The 19,412-nt window shown below is 47.5% G+C and overlaps 1 protein-coding gene across 2 annotated transcripts in view; it reads left to right on the top strand.

Moving 5' to 3' along the window:
* dapk1 (death-associated protein kinase 1) overlaps window positions 1–19,412 on the top strand; it is a 61,846-nt gene that overhangs the window by 11,193 nt on the left and 31,241 nt on the right. For both annotated transcript variants that reach the window (XM_080894102.1, XM_080894103.1), the window contains 2 exons: window positions 14,331–14,552; window positions 18,778–18,916. In XM_080894102.1, coding sequence (XP_080750228.1) covers window positions 14,331–14,552; window positions 18,778–18,916 — 361 coding nt within the window. The remainder of the gene's footprint in view (window positions 1–14,330; window positions 14,553–18,777; window positions 18,917–19,412) is intronic.

Genomic DNA, 19,412 nt, shown 5'->3' with positions numbered 1-19,412 from the left:
ATAAAATGCTTATCTGAACACAAACACTCGCACACGCGCTGTTTACACCCACCCAGGATTATACCGCACTCTTCCTTCCTCCAACCAGCGCCGGTTCCTCAGTCTCTCGGCCCTGTTGCCGTGGTTACCCTTCCGCCGTACACAATGGCGCGGCGGTTGCGTAATGTTTTTTCTGCCGGTGCAGTTTGTGGCCCACACTACCGCAGAGTGGGCCGGGAGCACTCCACGCCGGCCTCCCACACTTGGCTCCGTGCTAATGAAAAGCCTGGCCTCGCCGGGAGTTTTCACGCGGACACCTCGGAGCCTGCGGCCGCTGCAGACGCTTTGTCCTCTGACTCCTCTGAGCTGCAGAGGTGCTGCAGTTACAGTCTGATCTCTTGTGTTTCTGCTGAGACTCAGCCGCCCGTGGAAACAGAACCGGAGTGAAAAAGAGCGACTGGCCTCTGATTGTTTTACCCTCGTGTCTATAAGGAGGATAACCTGCGGCTCCTGCATCGTGTTGGTGTGATGAATGTGCCACGACACACCCGTGACCTTTGCAAGCAGAGCCAATCAGATACATTGAGGAGTGTATGTTTCATTGTATGTGGAAATATGTAGTCTTCCACTCACAGGCCTGATTCCCTCGTACTAACAGTAGTTTTAAAAACCACGCAGCATCAGATCTCAGATGATCAGCGCTGAAGCTGCACAGCCCACAGAAATAACGTGAAGCTGCGAACTCGCCAACAAAAGTGTAAAACTGTGCTGATCATTCAGAGATGTAGCATCTGCATCAAGGCTGGCTTATTAAATTAAATTAAGTACAAACTATAACGATGCCACTTACACACTGTTTATGCAAAACTTTTATATCTGTTTGTTGCTGCTCTCTGGACGCCTGCTTTAATGTAAAGATGAGTTCAGTATAAAGGAGAAGCAGCAGCCGTGTGTCGCTGAGAAAAACCCTTTGACGGTTGTGACTGTCAGTAAGGTTTCAGCTGGTCTTACTGTAAAATCAGCTGACGACGAGAGCGGCACTCCAGGTTCAGATTGGGAGGGGCAGTAACTGATTATCATCTGTCAGCAGTCTGTGGTTTCACTTCACTGTTTCTGCGCGTTGTCGTCTCTACTTATTATTTCCTTCAGCATGTTTGCAGCCAACGAGCGTCGGATGCAGAGGAAGTGTGGAGAGCTGAGCAGGAACAGGCTGATGTTGTGAATGTGGACGCAGGCTGGCCTGCAGAGCGCTGGGACTGTATCCATCCCCCGTGAGCCAAAGACAATTTAATTAAGTAGAGAAGCTTTAATTGAAGTGAGCAGGCACGTTTAAAGGGATGCATCGCCCAAAACGAAGGCGGTTAGTTCCCTTCTCTTTATATGATAAAATAAAAACGACACAGAGTCTTTCAGGGGTTTGTTGTTGGAGAAAGTGTTCTTGTCGTCGTGTTTGAAGGCGTTCAAACCTTTGTGGAGACCTTCCTGGGGGATCTGATTCAATCTGAGCTGGTGTCCTCTGATGCGCTGCTGGTTTTCTCTCACTGTGCAGCAGTTTGGCACCGATGCAGCCATTTGTACCCCCATCAAATATTCATCTCTGATTTTAAAAGCAAAATGCGCCGTCGCTCAGCACCCCGAGCGTCCGTCAGTGTGAAGCTTTGACAGCGAGCAGCGAACCACTCAGTGCGTCGAGGTCGTTACCTGGAAGGTGAGCCAGAAACCTGCTGAACATCTGATGGAGCTGCTGGCCGCGGTGTCTTAGTGCTGATTAAAGGATGGCACAGTCATATATTTCACATTACACGAACAAACATTTTACACAGCAGTGTTTTTATAGCCATACTGTACGATGAGCATTCGCACAGACGGGGTCCTCGCTTGGAAACTGCACACAGACAGAAGGTGAAGATGACACATTAGTGTACCAAGGAAAAAATAAACATTTTATGTCATCTAAGACCAAAGCTGCCAACATCAGGAAACAGTGCGGGCTATTAACCCTCCGCAGTTTCAGGTATTCACGTCACGTCTTTGCAGAAACCCTCCTGCAGCAGAACAGCTTCCTCTGCTGTCAGCTCGAGTCGTATACACACACAGTTGTCACACTGGATGCATTCACAGCTAACCGCCGCTGTCCACGGAGACGGCATAGAACTGCTGATGCTCGTAACTGGTCAACCTGACGTTTAAAGATGGCTGCACTCGTTTACATCATAAATGCTGGCAGCTAAACACATGATTTCATTTTTAAATGTCGGTTCTGCTGCAGCTCTGACTGACAGCAGCACCTGTCTGAAAACCTGCGAGGTGAGAGGTAAATGAAGCGGCGTGCTCCTGCAGCACTTTGAGGCAGGAAACGTGGACGTGGACGTGGACTGGCATAAACTGTCATGGAGCCACAGTCAGTGCAGGCGTGTGGGTGCTAGCTGCAGGAAGCCCAGGCTGCCGGTGCAGCAGATCGATCTGACGGTTTGTGCATGGCCTGCGTTTAAAATATGTTTTGTTATCAAATCGTGTGATTAACAGTTTCACACGAATCTTAAACTCTTTACTATTCTATACTAATCTAGTCTGTTCCATTCTACATTAGAGGGCATGCACTTCTATGAAAGCACGTCTCCCAGAGCGCTCAGACTAACTCGCAGCACAGGGTCTGATGTCCTGTCATGACTGCTCATGTGACCACAGCCTTCATGCAGGGTGATGACAGGACGACGCTGGTGTCCTACATCAGGAGGAGGGGAAGCCTGTCTGAGCGGGGCGGACGCATCAACTATAAAACTGTTTATTCCGCTCACCGTAGATGCTGGACTGAACGCGACCTGCAGAGCAACACTTGAGTCTTAACTGCTGCCGGGCGCTGTAATGGATCAGGTTAAATATAAAGTGTGCAGGTCACGCACCTATCCAGGGTTTGACGAGCACGCCTCGCTTTATCTCTCCCTGGCAGGCCTCGCTGATGAACGATCCCATCAGCCAATGATCGGGCAGCATAAAAGCCGCTTTGTCACAGAGCTGACGGGCAGCGAGCCTCGTGCCAGGTTACAGCGGCTCCCTTTTATTAGACGCCTCCATTATCGAACCTGAAACATAGACCTGTGTTTAATGGCCTCGGATCTCTTTCAGTGATCCGCCTCCATCAGTGGATGATGAAGTTGAGACGAGCACAATCACCCAAAACAGCTTTGGGAGGTTCATTTAAATAAGCTCATACATGATGATCGTGAAGACCTTTGTCTTTATTTATCACATTATATCCTACAGTAGTTTATTACTAATGCAGGAGAAACACACACACATGCAATAGTGTGACTTTCACTCATGCTGTGACTGTTTTCTTTGTAAAGGCTGACAGACGTCCGTTTATACTCAGATGTTTCGTTTCACCGTCTTTACAGGAGACGTTTGATCTCAGGTGTTTGCAGCGATCGATGTGAAGCGCACCGCCTCACTGATGTGTTTGAGTTTTTTCCAGTTACATTAGAACACAGTAAAAGCTCCTCATCAAACCCTCTCTGTTCACAGTTTAAAGAAAAGCAGCGTTTTCAGCTGTTAGTCTGTTCAGCACACCAACACATCAGCTCGAAATCCAGAAGACGTTAAACTGAAAGATGCTGCATTTTTAAACGATGCAAGCCGAGAGCTGCTGGTAACAGCTGCACGTCTAAAGACAGACACTACGTCTATTTGAAGTCTGAGTTACTGTTTCATGAAGGATGATGATGATGATGATGATGGCTTCAGGCTGTGACTTGCTCGTAACAGAGCAGTCTGCACAAAAATGAACAACATGGAGAAAAAAGCAACAAAGCAAAGTTTGCTGTGGGGTTTGCAGCGAAGGACGGCGAGCGGGAGGTGAGATCGCACTCGTTGTTTCCCACTTACTGAATGTGTCGTCCTCCGTCGGTCCGAGTGCGCCCGCGTCACATGTGACAGAGAAGCCTCGTGGGCGCCTTCTCGAAGCTCTTCCAGCCTGCCCGCCATTGTGCTTAACACTTTTCAGCTTTTCAGCACCCTCTCCGATTTCACAGTAGTAGTGCACAGAGCCAATCAATAGCTGGCTCGCAGTAGTGACGGAGAGGTGCAGTGTAGTGTTGGACAGCGCGCTGGTCTTTGTCCTTCTGTGTTTAAAGTCTCAGAGAAACCTCGTCGTTGTGTTTGTGTTACGAAGACGCGATCTTTGAAGCTTGAGTTTATTTATGCGCACTTAGTTTGAGCTTGTGTTCAGTGCTGTTGTTAGTGATTAAATAACACAGTCTGTGCATTAAAAGCTGCTTATAACTATCATTTATTTGGCAAATGAAGCGAGACTCTCAGTGTTTATCAGAGCAGTGTTGGTGGGAGAGGAGGCAGAGCAGCCTTTTGGTTTCTTATCCTGTGGACCGAGTCCAACTCCACCATCCTGAACCAGCAGCAGCCCGTTGGTGTTCTTCAGTCCCAGCATCGAGGACCAGTTCCCATCTCCTGCAGGTTCTGGGGGGGCTTCTCCCACTATCAGCAGCTTTTCAGAGCATTGCCACCTTAACTGACTGCAGTCCAAACAGCTGGGATCTGTTCAGTGTGGGGGGAGAGCAGCTGAGTAATGTGACCTGGTCAGCCTGCTGGTGGAGATGCATGAGGTGGTGGGTTGGGATGATTGCCTGTTAGCAGCTGTGCTGTAACAGCAGGGGAAAGGATGCGTTAACACGTTGCACAGTGCAGACGGTCTGCTGCAGGAAGGGCTTTTATTTTACCCTGTATGTTTATACTGAGGACTTAAAATGTCTTTATACGTTGAATTCTGCTCCCACAAGCCTGGCTGTGATTTATGGCTGGATTGGGGCCAAAGATTAGGAGGCTGAGCATCTTACTTTCCTTTTCAAGCCCAGACAGCCATGGAATCACTTACACATCGGGTTATTCTGCAGAACCTAATGGCGTCCACACAAACACAAGTGTCTGCTTGGACAAAGCCTGATGATGTGGAGTAAAGATGCAGATGTATGAAGATAACACCGAGATTTGTTCTCATCTCTGAGAACAGAAAGCCAGCAGGATCGTGTTACAGTCAGCTGTCCAGCAGAGAACGCAGACTTTTCCTGGTGTGTGTGTGTGTGTGTGTGTGTGTGTGTGTGTGTGTGTCATCAGCTGCTGTCAGCCCGAGCTGTGCCAGACACCCTGCGTTGACAACATGAACTTCCGTGAGCTTGTTATCACTTCGTTCTCACTGAGGAGGCTCCTTTCCAACACAACCCTGTGCTGCTAAAATAATCCTGTCATGTTTATGTGAGGCCTGCGTAGTTTTAATGTTCATGTGATTTGAGGTTCGGTGTCAATCAGAAAACTGCGCTGATGCAGATCTGCCTCAGTGTGTTTCTGACCTGCTGATCACATCGTCACAGATCAGTTTCCACACCTGAACATTAACCTGTGGAGATGCAAACACATGTTAGGGACCTCATAATTAGAGAGCTTTTTATTGTCATCCTGCAGCTTCTTGCACAGCGATGTTGGGATAATATCATGTTGTCACTCAGACTGAAGCCTGCATGAGTCTTCAGCTGTCCTTCTCCTCTCCAGTGGACTCTGATCCAGTCTGGACTCAGCAGACAGACGCCCTCTCTGCTTTTAAGACCTTACATTTTAAACGCTTATAGTTAGGCCTGGATCAGGTGACGCTGAAGTGCTCCGGCTGCATGGGGGACTTCCCAGGATTTATTCCTTCTTCACTTCCCTCTTTTCTCTCCTGATGCATTTACCTCTTATTCCTGCATGTCCTTAACTCTCCCTGCACTGACCTGACAGTAGCTGCTGGTAAAAGGTTCATCTATTCACAGCTAGCGAGTTGTTGCCCCGTGTGGCAGCTGCTTCACCAACAGGAGGAGGATTGCATCTGGAGTAGAGGCCATCTCCTTCAGATTCGGACAAAATCCCGACGTGATTCTCGGACTCGTGAAAACAGCAGGGACCTCAGGAATAACCCAGAAGCTTTCATCGTGTACTCCCTCTGCTGCTGGTGCTTTAACCTGAGCAGCTGTGATGAAATGAGCAGAAACACTTTCTTAAACCTTGTTTTTGCTTCACAGCGAGTAAAAGTGTTTATATTTGATTAACTGGTAAAAGAGAACTTCACTGATTAGTGTCAGAGCTGAACTTCCTCAGAGTCGGAGGCATGAAAGTAACTGAACTGCCCATAAAGAAAAGCACAGTGAGTCTGTGGTAGCAGCTCGCTGTCACTGCTCAGCTTTGGCTCCATTAAACCGTCGCTGAGTTCCTCCTCTGGTTTGATGCAGACGTCTCGACGTTGGCGTTAAATTAATAAACTGTTTTCATCAGGCTGTACTTAAACATTACTGTCCTGAGTAGTTTCTCCTTTTCCTCGAGCAGCTGAACGCTGATGATGACACCTTATGTTACCAAAGCTTCCCAGCAGCTGCTTCGCTGAGTGTCCTGCAGCTCCGACCGTCTCTGTGACTCTCGCTGCTTCAGTTCTTACAACGACAAGCTGTTTGTGGAGCAGCAGTGCTGCAGCTGTGCAGCTGCAGCTGTGCAGCTGCATCGGCACCTGCAGGTTTGGTTTGGTCACCGACACACAAACCTGCTTTATGACCTCATGTTGGACCCACATGGTCCAACATGAGGTCGGTGGATCTGCGCTGAGAGCTTTTAAGCTTCTCCCTTCTTTCATGTGCGTTTGCACATCGTGCTGTAAAGAGCGGCAGCTGCTTCTGCTTCCGGGCGTGGCCGTTGTTCCCGTGGGAGTCCACGCTGTAACAACAATTACAGATAAGAACAGAAGGAGACGAAACACAGCGACGTAGCAAACATGTGCGGCCGCGTGTTCTCACCCAGATGCGCCGGCCGCCCTTCCTCTCTGCTGCATTGTGCTGCGTTGTTATCATGAAACGCGTTCCCTGCCCACTCCCACTTCACCGACTTGTGTGTACGAGGCCTTCCTGCTGCTCATTACCACTGAACATTGTTCATTCCGGCGCTGCCTCACCATGACAAGGCCGAATTCCCGACAAGAGCAGCGACCTCTAACTAAGCATCGAGGTCGCGCCGATCCAACATCGCGCCGGCGGCGGGTGTGCGCTCAGGACTCGAGCCCCCACGGCTCAGGGCTGCTTGTTTGTGCGCTCTTCAGCTTCCTCATACATCTTTCTGTAACGTGGCAAAGCTGTAATAAGAGCTGCTGTAACAGGTTGGCTGTAATTATTAACGCCACTGGGAAAAATTATTATATGAAAGCTGGAAAAATGATGTCGCAGCAGCCAAAAGACTCGATGCAAGCTCTGAGAAAATAGGAAATAAAGACAGCATGACAAACAACAACAGTTCAGTGAAGCGAACAGAGCAAGCAAAGAGCTTAATGAGTAAAACTGTAACTAGATAAACGGCGGTGCTGTAGCATGAGGCAGGAGAGACTTCCTGTATGTGACGCGCGCTCGGTAAATGAGCACGTTATTGGAGGAGCTGAGAGGCCGCAGACACAAAATGAAATTGTCTTTGCTCCCTCGGCTGGACCGATGCTCTTCACAGACTGAGCTCTGTGTAAGACGCAGGTTCGGTTACTTGTTCATCGTCCACGTGTGTACGTTCCACAGGCGTGGCTGCGTGTAGTGAACCTGGGTGGGATAGTCCTGTCACTCTGACCTGCTGCATCAACCTAAAGCTACGCTGCGTATCTAAGCACAGATAACCTCCTGCAGTGTTGAGTAATGCAAAGAGCTCCCGGGCAGCTCCGACAGACACAAACAAAGTTGTTGTCGACTTTCCCGACCAGCTCCTCTCCGTCATCCCCTCCCTTCCAGCTGCTTTGGTGAAACAAGTAGGCCAAAAGTGGGAAGCCCTGTCTGTGCTTCAAGCACAACAAAGGGAGCTCAGCAATCTGATCCTGCAGACTATCAGAGAGCCGGGGGGGGGGGGAGAGGTGCTCTTGAAAACCTGCCTCTGTTTGTCAGCGATTCCCAGGAAGGGTTTTTCCTCTGCTCGTTACTTCTGCCCCGTCTCTGTGCTCAGCAACATCCGTGCACGTCGGCGCTCTCCCTGCACGTCTCTGGAGGATGAGAAGGATTTCCTCACTCTGCCAGGCTCTGCTAGCAACGTAAACACGAGGGCTCTGTCATCATGCAGCAGGGAGCCGCCACTTTGACCTCCGTTAAAGTAGCTCCGGGTTAAACACAGAGTCTAGCAGGGAAAGCCTGTTTGTTTGCTTTTCCTCACCAGGGGAAGACGGTTCAGTTGAACCGCTGCCATTTTCCCCTCGTCTGTGTGTGTGTGCAGCTGGTGTTGTTAACAAAGGGTGGGCTCGCTTTCATACACGGGGAGAGCTGCGGAAAAACACACAAGTTAGAGTTTGGGTTTAATTCCCACAGGCGAGCTGTCGGTGTTTACCTCGTGCTCCTTTTTAGCCACGCTGTCATTTCCACTTAGCTTGCAGACAGATGTGATGCAAACTTTCACGTGTCCACAGGAGAGTTTCAACGAGCTCTTACATAATTTTGTCACTTTAGGACAAAAGAGGAAACATCAGAGGAAGTGCACAGAAACGCGAGAGCGTGAACACTTTCATTAGTTAGGATTTAATTTAGGAAGTTCCTGCAGTCGTAGTACTTTCTGACTCCAGGTTATAAGCACAGCCGTTGCCCTGTGACTGTGCACATGTTCAGTTTCTCCTTTGATGGCAGCATAGACCAGTTTACTCTGTGTGCTAAAAGAGCACGCTCATGCTTCCTTAAATTAATTATGAAGTAATAATTCATGTATTCAAATGAAATTCCCCCTCGTAGAAAGTTTAATTGCCATGTGCAACAATTTATTCATGTGTGGATGCGAGGCCTGTCAGGCAGGATGAGAGCACTTCCAAAATGTCACACAGAATATTTTGAAGTGTTTTCTATTGTGTGGAGAAGTTTCCAGTGTGCTGCTGGTTTGTGTGTGGAGTTGTTTCCCTTTGTGCTTCTCTTAAACAGCATGATGATGGTCCTCATGCAGACGCAGCGCCGCGTTTCCTGTCGTACTTTCAGCAGAGAAGTGAAAATGAATAATTAATATTCATTTCTGAGGAGTCACAGAAAGTCTCGAGAACTGCACAGATGGTGTTTAATCAGGAACAGGAAGTCAGCCGTGTTTTCCTTCTCATCCCCGACGAGATTTTCGCAGCAGGTCCCGCGACTTCACAGATTCCACGTTTCCGCTGCACGAGCCGGCGGCGGCGAGACGTCTGAGGAAGACGTTCCGACGGCTGCTGCTGTTCCAGCCGTGCACGTGCACGTGTGCGTGACAGGTGACCGGAGCTGTGTGTGCACGGACGCTTATTACAGTGTGAAACACTTGACTTCCATATGAACGCGATCACATCCTGATGTCTTTCTTTCTGCGCCGAGGCCTCAGTCACAGAGGTGGAAGCAACAACAGGGTGAGGTCAGGCTGAGTGGGAGTGGTACTAGCATGAGAAAGCCTTCGTCCTCGGCTCTCTCTTCCTCTTCGGTCACAGGACGGTTCGCTCTTCTTAAGCGTGCAGTTCAGTTTCTGAGGAAATCTTTGTCCACTGGTTTGTTTCACTGTGGTAAACAGAAGAGACGTGAATCTGTCACAGAGCACAACACTGAGATGAGTTCAGCCTCACATGATTCATATTTATCAGAAATAATCATTCACCAGTGACTGATCCAAACATGGATCCGTGCATGCTGACGGATTATTATTGAGCTTTGAACTCGGTCATATCTGATGTTTCTTTTGATACAAAGAAGCAACTTGTTGCTGCAACATTTCTGGATGATGGAGACACGAATGCTTCTGCTCGATGTCTTGGAGCGGTTGATGCCTTCTGCCCTGACTGACCCTGTGAGTTACACCGTCAGGTGGACGGCTCGCTTTGGCCAATCAGAGGAGCTCTCATTTACACAGTTTTATATATAAGGCAGTGCTGGGATTGCTGCCCTCCTGCACGTGTTGCCTGCTCGCAGTGAAACGTGCTGCTCGTGTTTCTCTTGCTTTCTGTTTATTTGCACAAACTGAACTCGGTAGAAGAGTTTTTGTCTGTTTGGCTGCAGAACGACTGGGAAACGAGTTCATTTCATTATAAATGCTTTAAAATCCAAACTAAGATCCTTGAGGCCGTTTCCATAACACACAACTGTTTCAGTTAGATTGCTGTCATTTTAATTGAATTGAATTTTGTGTGTGTTGTTGTTGCCTGTGTTTAATTTAGAGATGGCACGATACCACTTTTTTATGTCCGATACTGATATCATAAATTTGGATATCTGCCGATACCGATATGAATCCGATATAGTGTGTTTTAATCAACAAAACTGTTTTTTAAAATATCTTGCTGCATTTTGCAAGTCTGCAAGTTCATACTCAAGTTTAAAACAACAACTACACTAAAGCTATTCTGTTATACCTGTATGCAAAAAAAATATTTCATAGTTCAGCAATACTGATCAATCTAATAAACTTAGACCTACACCATCCTCCCTATTCTGGTATTTTAAAGAGTACTTAGCAGAAATATTAAGCAACCTAACTAATAGGGTTCCAACTCCCAGCAACAACAAAAATAAATAAATAAAAAATAGGGAACCACCCCTCACGCTCCACCTCATGATGCTTAATCGACGTAATCAACCTTAATTTGATGCAGTGTGAAAAAAATGCACAGAAATCAATTATTTTTCAAGAAATATTAAATAGATTCAACATCTTTCTTCAACAAAATTGCAGACTGCACAGATGGTACCTTCCCAAAGGAAAAAGTACTATAGCTTACTAGGGTATATATATTAGACTTAATAGTCACTATATACAGTAATTGACTTCTATTCATTTTGCATCAAATTAAAACTTTGTGTGTCAGATAATTATTTATTAAAAGCTCGACATTTTAAATGAGAATAAGAAAGAAAAGTATGTCTTTGTGCCCCCTTTTCCCTGTTCATGCCCTATCGGCCCCCCTGGCTAAACTTTGCTAGATCCGCCCCTGCACAGTTACCAGCGTCAGCTACATAGAAAAAGATCCTGATGTAGAAAGTAATATTAAATAAATTCTAACAACAGCTTATCAAGCTTAAACGTGCTGCTGTTGTTCAGCCGCTGGTTTCCTCTTTCTGGTGCAAAGTGGGCCAAAAACAAACAAGAGTCACGGACTCACGACAGAAAAGCCGATCAGCTGATCATTAAGCAGTTTCATGATTGAAGTAGCAGCAAGAAGAGGCAGTCGCTTGTTAAGCTTAACGTGGGAATGCTTTACAAACATTCAGAGATGGACTTACACACTTGCTTTACTTCTCTCGGGGATAACTTTGTCGGAGATGAAATGCCGGGTTGCTAGCGAAGCTCCACATGCTATCCAGACCACCGACAGGTCCGGCATGCCACAGCCGCTCTATCACGTGATGCATATTGCTCCGACGTGCTAACGTTCTGAGGTGAGTTACGGCGTGTTGCAAGTTTTGTGAGGTGCTTTCGTGATCAGGGCCGGCCCGTGGCATAGGCCGTATAGGCAAATGCTAAGGGCGCCGTCCATCAGGGGGCGCCACGCCAGTGCCACAAATGTTGAAAAAAAAAAAAAAGTTGGTACTATTATTTCTAAATACAAAAAATAATCCCACGTTAATTAAAATGCAAAGTAAAGCTTATTTAATAGAAATATTATTTGTTACAACATTACACTACACTGCTGATGTAGGGGGGCGCCACCTAAAATCTTGCCTAGGGCGCCAGATTGGTTAGGGCCGTTTCTGTTCGTGATATTTAATGGATCGGATTACATTTTTTATTTTTCTCCGATATCCGATCCAGTCATTTAGGTCAGTATCGGACCGATACCGATACGTAATATCGGATTGGTCCATCTCTAGTTTAATTGTCTAATTTTTGTAACTGTGGAGTATGCTGCTGCCTGTTTTGAGCGGGCCTCCTTTGAAGAAGAGGTTTGTGGGATCTTCCTCCTCGGGGCGACAGCATGGAGCTCGCCTTTGATTAAAAACACGTTTACTGCACAGAATCACCAGGATTGATTGAATTCACTGATAGTGAAGAATATTTGTTCAGTGCTTTTCTTTGAATGGATCTAAACTCTGATGAAGTCTTCCTGAGCGAGAAGCTCCACCAAACGAGCCGATCGATGCCGAACGCTGCACGAGCCGCATGCAGCCGGCGCAGCAGTAATCTGGCAGCACGAGGAGCAGCGCCGCTCTGCTGCTGCTCGTGTTTGTGGAACAGAGACAGGGAGGGGGTATGGGGTCTTTTGTTGGCAGCAAACTTCCAAAATCAAATGCGTTTTGTTGTTTTTCCAATTATTTTCCCACTTGGCTTCAGGCCCCGCCGATTGGCCCTTTAGAGCCGCGGCTGTTACGGGTCACATCGGGGTCACGGATGCTGCCTTCAAGCTCGTCTGCAGCTGGCGGTCTCACACGAACTGGGTCACTCACACTGTGGAGTGAGGATGTGCAGAGAGCTGAATCACTGCTCTGATTCCTGACGACTCTGTGCCGGCAGGGCTCAGGGAGTCGGATGACTCTCACTTTATTGCCCATTTTTTGGCCGGAGCCGAGGAGACGTTTGCCATCGTCTCTGTTGGAAGCCTGTGTGAAAATCTTGCTGTGGAAATAAAAAAAAGAGGCAGAATGTGGCGCTCTCTCATTTTCACTCACTCTTCTTTCTCTCACCCCCTACTCCCTTGTACTCTTCCTCCCTCCGTGGGTGTTCGGTACACTAAGTGCTGCGTGATTGCCGGGGCCGTGAGGAGGCGTGAACAGCCCTCAGCCAAGTGTCCCTGCTTCCCCGAGTGGTTTTTCTGGCGCTGCTTTGGTCGAGTGGCAGAGGAGTCAGCAGTCTGATCAACCACAGCGCTGCGTGGCAACGCGACGGTGCGATTTCCATAACAGCCTCTGTGTTGTTGATACATGCAATAATCGTCACAGCGAAATGTCACGCAGGCTCGCCACATCTGGGCGAAGCGCTCACGTGTGCCCTTCAGGAACGTGTGCGGGGATCAGCAGCATTGTCTTTGCTGCAGCCTGTCAACAGCAAATAATAAAGACGGGCTTGAAGGGCGGAAACATCTGTGCAGATGTGGTGACGGAGGAACTTCAGTTTGAGTTTGTATCCTGTGGGAGAGGCGACAATCTGCTTATTATCTGTTACGTGGCGACTACACGATGTCAGGAGACAAAGTTACACACCAGCGGTCGGTGAGGTCGTTGTGATGTCACTCACTTTGTAAAGCATCATCAGTGTTTCGATAACAAGCCGACTGTGAAGCTCAGCGTCACTGAGCATGCTCCGATCAGCCTCCTCGTCCAGGGCCCAGGTTAGCGTGACCGTCCACGGATTTATCATCGAAATCTTTTCTTCTTTTTAAAAATCAACATTTCTGGGCGGATTTATAGTCGGTTTATGGGCTTTTTCTACATAAGAGCAGTTAAAACGTTCCCAAATGATCCCAGCCTGTGTGTTTATCACATAATAGAACAACAACCACACGCCTCTAATGTGTGATGGGTAAAAAACATACAGATCTTCTCATTTTCATCGGCCCAGGTTGGATACACTGCATAGAGTATCTGTGCCGGACGTGCCAACGAGGACACGCAGCTCATTATTGTTGAGGTGCACGTCTGGTTTCAGAGTAAGAGTTTAAAGTCTGGATGTTTGTCGGCTCTGTGGACGAGGTGCTGACGCTGAGAGCTGTGCTGCTTTTTGCACACTGTTCCTGAACTGATTACGAGGGGCTGCTGAAGGTGGAGGGAGGTGGAGGGAGGTGTGCCTCTGCACTCTGTGCACAAGTCTTTTATTAAAGATGTGGGAGCGTTCTGCATCAGAGACCAAGGCCACGAGAAATAACCCGACTGCACCCGTGCAGGTTGTCGTGTTGCACTGACGTGAGTGTGAGCGTGCACGCTGCTGTCTTTATTCCTGCGTTGCTATTTCAGCTTCAGCCGTGATTCATCCAGCACTTATTAATTAAAGCTGTTCCTGATCACCAGTTTGCTTCTCATAGTCCCTCCCACTCCCTTTGGCTCAGATGTCTATGTTTACCATATTGACAGTGATGCATATATGCAGCCTGATGTCTGTTTTTAAGGTCGCTGAGCAGCCGAGGTTCCTTTCAGCTCGCTGCTACACATCTTTATGTATTTTTCATTTTCTCAGGTTTGTTCTGAATGATTTCTCTGCCCTCTCAGCTGCAGTCATCATGTAGCTCCATATGCTCTATCTTAGGTCTCTGCTACAGCAGCTTTGTGTTCACAGTTCAGAATAATCCTTCTGTCTATCACCTGTCTCAGACTTCATCCTCTGTCTGAAATAAGCTGTTGTGGTGTTTGCTGAGCGCTCTCTGTGTTCCCTCCCGTCTGCAGCGGTCAGTTTGCTGTGGTCAGAAGATGCAGACACAGGACTACAGGTGTGGAGTTCGCCGCCAAATTCATCAAGAAGCGGCGCAGCAAGTCGAGCCGACGAGGGGTGACGCGGGAGGATATCGAGCGCGAGGTGAACATCCTGAAAGAGATCCAGCACCCGAACGTCATCGCGCTGCACGAAGTCTTTGAAAACAAGGCGGAGGTCATCCTGATCCTGGAGCTGTGAGTTTGTCTTCTGTTTGTCAAAAACATGTGTAAAATACATTTAAAACCACAAAAGGTCCAAAAACATCAACAAAGTAAAAAAATAAAGAAGATTCTGCGTCATAAAGGTTCAAATCAGAACACGTGAAACACGTGAAGAGCAGATCAGAGGGATTCATTCATCAGATGTTTAAAGCATTTAAAAAAAGCCAAACGGTCGACCAGAATCGGTGAGAGTCTGTCTTGTGGAGGAGACACAGACTGGCTCCTCCTCTGATAAACGTCCTGCAGGAGCCGGTTTGTCTTCAAACAGACGGCTGATAAAAACCGTGACGGTAACTGTATCCCACCAGTTAAACCAGTTTTACACGCTTACTTCAAACATCAGCAGTGTTTGTATTCCAACTATGCACCATTATTCACCATTACTCTGCGCCTCAACAATAAGGTCGCCGCGCTGCAGATAGTCGCCCGACGGCATTCCTGTCCGCTGATCGCGTCTGAAATAATGGCACCGTGTTTGTTGTGGTTCGCCGCGACCTCGTCTCCCGCCGATAGTGAGCGGGCAGACCGCGTAACTATGGCAACAAATAATCTCTTTTCCATGTCGTGTATCTCTGTTGTTTATGTTCTTTAGGCTGTTAAAGATGTTAGAACATGTTAATAACAGCAGAATGAGGTTGGCTGTTGTTTTCCAGTTTTCATGTTTCCTCGTTCCCAAAGCAGGAAACACAGCCTCTCTGCTCCTGATTGGACTCTGTTCATGGGCTGTGAAATTACAGGTTCAGCAGTAAAATCAGGGGAAAACTCTCATTAGCATATAATCAGTTTACTGAGAACATTCATGGGTTTAAAAATAGTGACGCCTCGGTTCATGTTCAAATTCTCCACCCTAAGTAGCCGTTTATCTCCTCTCTGAGGCCTTTTTAAATCCAAGCTCATAAGTTTATAAGAAGTTTATAAGAAGTCGCGTCTTTAAACCTGTAAGACTGTCGGAGGCACTTTGTAAGTGGACGGTCTGAGAGCCGCCGTCTCCCTCCTCAGACACGTCGTGTTTCGGGAGGTTCTCACCTGTCAGGGACGCGTGTCAGCTGAGCCACCTTTGCCCTCGGGTCATTCTAAAGACCTCCACCTCTGCTCCATCCATCTATCCTCTACCTCCATCACACACAGTATCCCACATGTTCACTGCTCACTTTATTTTCACTACGTAATGACGTAGTTAACCTCATGAAGGACAAATATGGAAAATTCATGCTTTTTTCTTTGTGTTGTTGAAGTGCAGATGTTGTGAGTCTTTCAGAGGAAGTGGAGGTCGGTTATCTGTGGGCGTTATTAACGAGTGAGTGAAGCAGGAGACGTTTCGGTCCTCGAGCTTCCTCTGTTGGGTGTCGCAGCTCGAACGTATGAGAGTTCAGAGGAGAAACACACCAGGCTCCCACAGAAGCCACACCAGTGCCTCCATAAGTGATGGAGGTGCTGATGGTTGTGAGAGTATAGAGTTCACATACAAGCCAAATATTTCAGCAGAAAACACTTGAGTTTCCCTGAAGTCTTCGCTCCGTCTCGTTTTCACGACGCACTTTGATCTGCTGATGGTGACGAGACGTCTGTCGGTGTTCAGCTGCTGCTGATAGAGGATCAAATATGAACCAGGAAGTTTGTTTTAAAGGCTTTAAATGCTTAAATGTTACACAAGAGCTCGAAGCTCCTGGATTGGCTGGTTTGATGTCTGAGGTAAACGCTGCTGACAGGTGTGGCTGCACTCTGGATCTGGTAACGTGTGATTTCGATGTTTTTTTCTGTACTTGGAACGAACCTCTGATCTGTTATGGGTCAGAACCACAGGCGATATGAAAGACTGATGAAGCCATGGTGACACCACCCACTTTCTGGATGGTTAGCACCACACAGTCGTAACGTCAGGCACAGAGCCCGTTAAACAGCCAGCAGGAGCCGCGGTTTAATGACGTGGGAGGAGCTGTCCACAGAGACCCAACACCTCCTTTGTCCCAGGCGTGATTTTTAATGCAGGCAGATTTTAAAGGCGTTCGCTTCATTTTTCAGCTTCAAAAATGGGTTTTAACACAACTCCATGATTATTAGAAGGCTTTAAAGTCGCGACACGTTTCGCCTCACGCTATTTGCATACCCACCGTCTTTAAAGCGTTTCAGCAGCCCGCAGATATTCACCTTCCTCCTGATGTACGTCACAGTAAAGCGACACTTTCAGACGAAGCGCTGAGACTGTGCAGACGTCAGACGCGGCGCACAATCGTGTTCAGTGATGGTGACATATTGTTGAAGTGTATTGATGTCCCGGTGCCAGTTTTTATTTCACAGGAGTCGCCTGTTTGTGCAGACGCTGCATGTGAAATGGAAACAGCTGATGTCGGTACAGTTTGGTGTTTATAGTCAAAGTCGGCTCTCGAGCGTGCGGCGAAATCGAAGAGACAAGATGTCGTGTTTTGTTGATTCTGGGGCCCTTTTGTGTCTTTGCGTTGCCGTCGTGGTAAATACAGCCACGATAATGACGCACAGCTACGAGCTGCAGGGAAGTGACAGAGCTGCTGTGTGTGTGTGTGTGTGTGTGTGTGTGTGTGTGTGTGTGTGTGCGTCCTGTGAACCACTGAAGCAGATGATGAGGTAAAGAGTGGGCGGAGCTGTGCAGCTGGTCTGGTGTTCCCCCTCGAACGGGGGGGTGTGTGTGTGTGTGTGTGTGTGTGTGTGTGTGTTTCTATTTCAGGATAAATATGGGGAACATTAACTGTGGTCATTTTATTTTTCCACAGCAAAGTAAACACAACTTATCAAAGTAAATGTGTTTCTAACAATCAATAGAAAAGAATAGAAAGTAGAATCTTTATTGTCACTGTTACAAGAACAATGAGGTGCAGTAGCTACTATAATAAATAATAAGTACAGTTTAAAGTGGGAGGGATGTTGGTTCCATTAAAGTATAAATAAACATGCAGTTTATAAATGAAGTGTGACGTGAGTGTTGGCAGTGCAGTTATCCTCCAATCAGGGTGGAGGTAGGGCGTGTCTGACAGCCTGTGGGTAAAAACGTCTGAGTCTGTTTGTCTTCGACCTGATGGAGCTGTAACGTTTACCAGAGGGAAGGAAAAGTGAGTGTGCAGGGTGTGAGGGGTCTTTGATGATGAAGTCTGCCGGTGTAAATGTCTCTGAGGGGGGTTAGTGAGGTGCCTCTGCTGCCTTCACCACCCGCTGCAGTTTCCTCTTGTCCTCCACGGTGCAGCAGTCGAACCTGAGTGTGCAGCAGTAGGTCAGAAGGCTCTCGATGGTGGAGCGGTAGAAGTTCACGAGCAGTCTCTGGGGTGGTTGGGCCTGACGCAGCTTCCTGAGAAAGTACAGCTTTGTTGTGCTTTTCCTACCTTGCAGTGAATAAATGTGAGGAACTGGAATTAGACTTACCCGCACCCCCACTCGTTTTCATATCTTAGTGAGGACATGTCATTGACATGTTTCCCCCTAGCTGCTTACTATAACCATCAAAAATGAATGTTAACCCTAACCATAACCTAATTGTAACCCTGAGACTAAAGCGTGAGGATGTGACTGTTGGCCCTCACAAGTATAGTAGCAATATGTGGGCCCCACGGAGATGTCTAAACAGGCACACACACACACTCTCTTACTGCTGCTAGTTTTATCTCACCGTGACGGAGACGAACCTCCGTCCTCTCCGTTCCCCGTCTCCCTGTTCAGAGCTTTCCTCTGTTTTATCCTCACGTCTCTCTTTGCTCTTCCTCACTGTGAAGAATAAAATATGTAAGAAGTTTTGAATCTCAGCTTCATTGTGTTCGATGAGCTCATATGAAGTAAAGTCAGCCGGGTTTTTAGGAGGTTGGTGAGAGAAGCTGCAGAGTCTTATTTATTTATTTAAAGAGTGTAATTGCAGCACTGGCCGGTGTTATTTCTTCCTTCAAGTTCGTGTTTGAACTTGAACATTTGCAGCTGTTTATTGAAATGCAGACAGGAAATGGTGCACCGTTGTTAAATAACCCAACAGGTCGTTTTCATTGAAGGGTTTCATTGACTTAAAGCGGTTTTGTGCAGACAGCGCTCCTCTGGATGTGTAAATTGGTCGGCTGCTAAAGCATCAGGATGATTAGATTACATCAGCTGAGCTGTGTTAATCTGGGATTTGTTGCTGGCTTTGATCTCAGAGATCTCACTTTCTCCCTCTCCCCCCTCCCCGTCCTTCTTTCACCTCGCCCAGGGTGGCCGGAGGCGAGCTCTTCGACTTCCTGGCAGAGAAGGAGTCCCTGAGCGAGGAGGAGGCCACACAGTTCCTCAAGCAGATCCTGGATGGAGTCCACTACCTGCACTCCAAGCGGATCGCTCACTTCGACCTCAAGGTACATCTGCAGCTGAACCGAGTCCGCCGTGCGTGCGTGTGTGTGCATTTGTGTGTGTTTACATATCTTTGTGGGGACCAAAAATCTGAAGTATACTTGTGGGGTCCAACAGCCCGTTTGGGGACAAGTGCGTCCCCACGAGTTCGAAGAGAGTCAAAATGTGGCTTTAGTGTCAGGGTTACAGTTGGGCTATGGTCTGGGTAAGCAGCTAGGGAAAGCATGATGTCAATGAGGTGTCCCCACAAAGATATGAAAACAAAGTGTGTGTGTGTGTGTGTGTGTGTGTGTGTGTGTGTGTGCTGTACCCACTGATAAAAAAGATAAAATAAAAGCTGTGTTAGTTCAGTGGCTCACATTAATAACACGCAGGGCTGAGGATGTTGTGCACTCACAATGAAAAAGATCTAAAAACAACGAATCGATTAATCGAATCATTCTGAGTCTGTCCGTGTCTCCTAGGAGATTTGCCAAATGTTCAAACGTAAAGAGAAAATTG

The sequence above is a fragment of the Rhamphochromis sp. 'chilingali' genome (assembly GCF_963969265.1).
Source record: "Rhamphochromis sp. 'chilingali' genome assembly, chromosome: 10".
NCBI classification, from domain to species: Eukaryota; Metazoa; Chordata; class Actinopteri; order Cichliformes; family Cichlidae; genus Rhamphochromis; species Rhamphochromis sp. 'chilingali'.
Note: the sequence above shows the minus strand (reverse complement) of the source record. Positions and strands in the feature narration are given on the sequence as shown.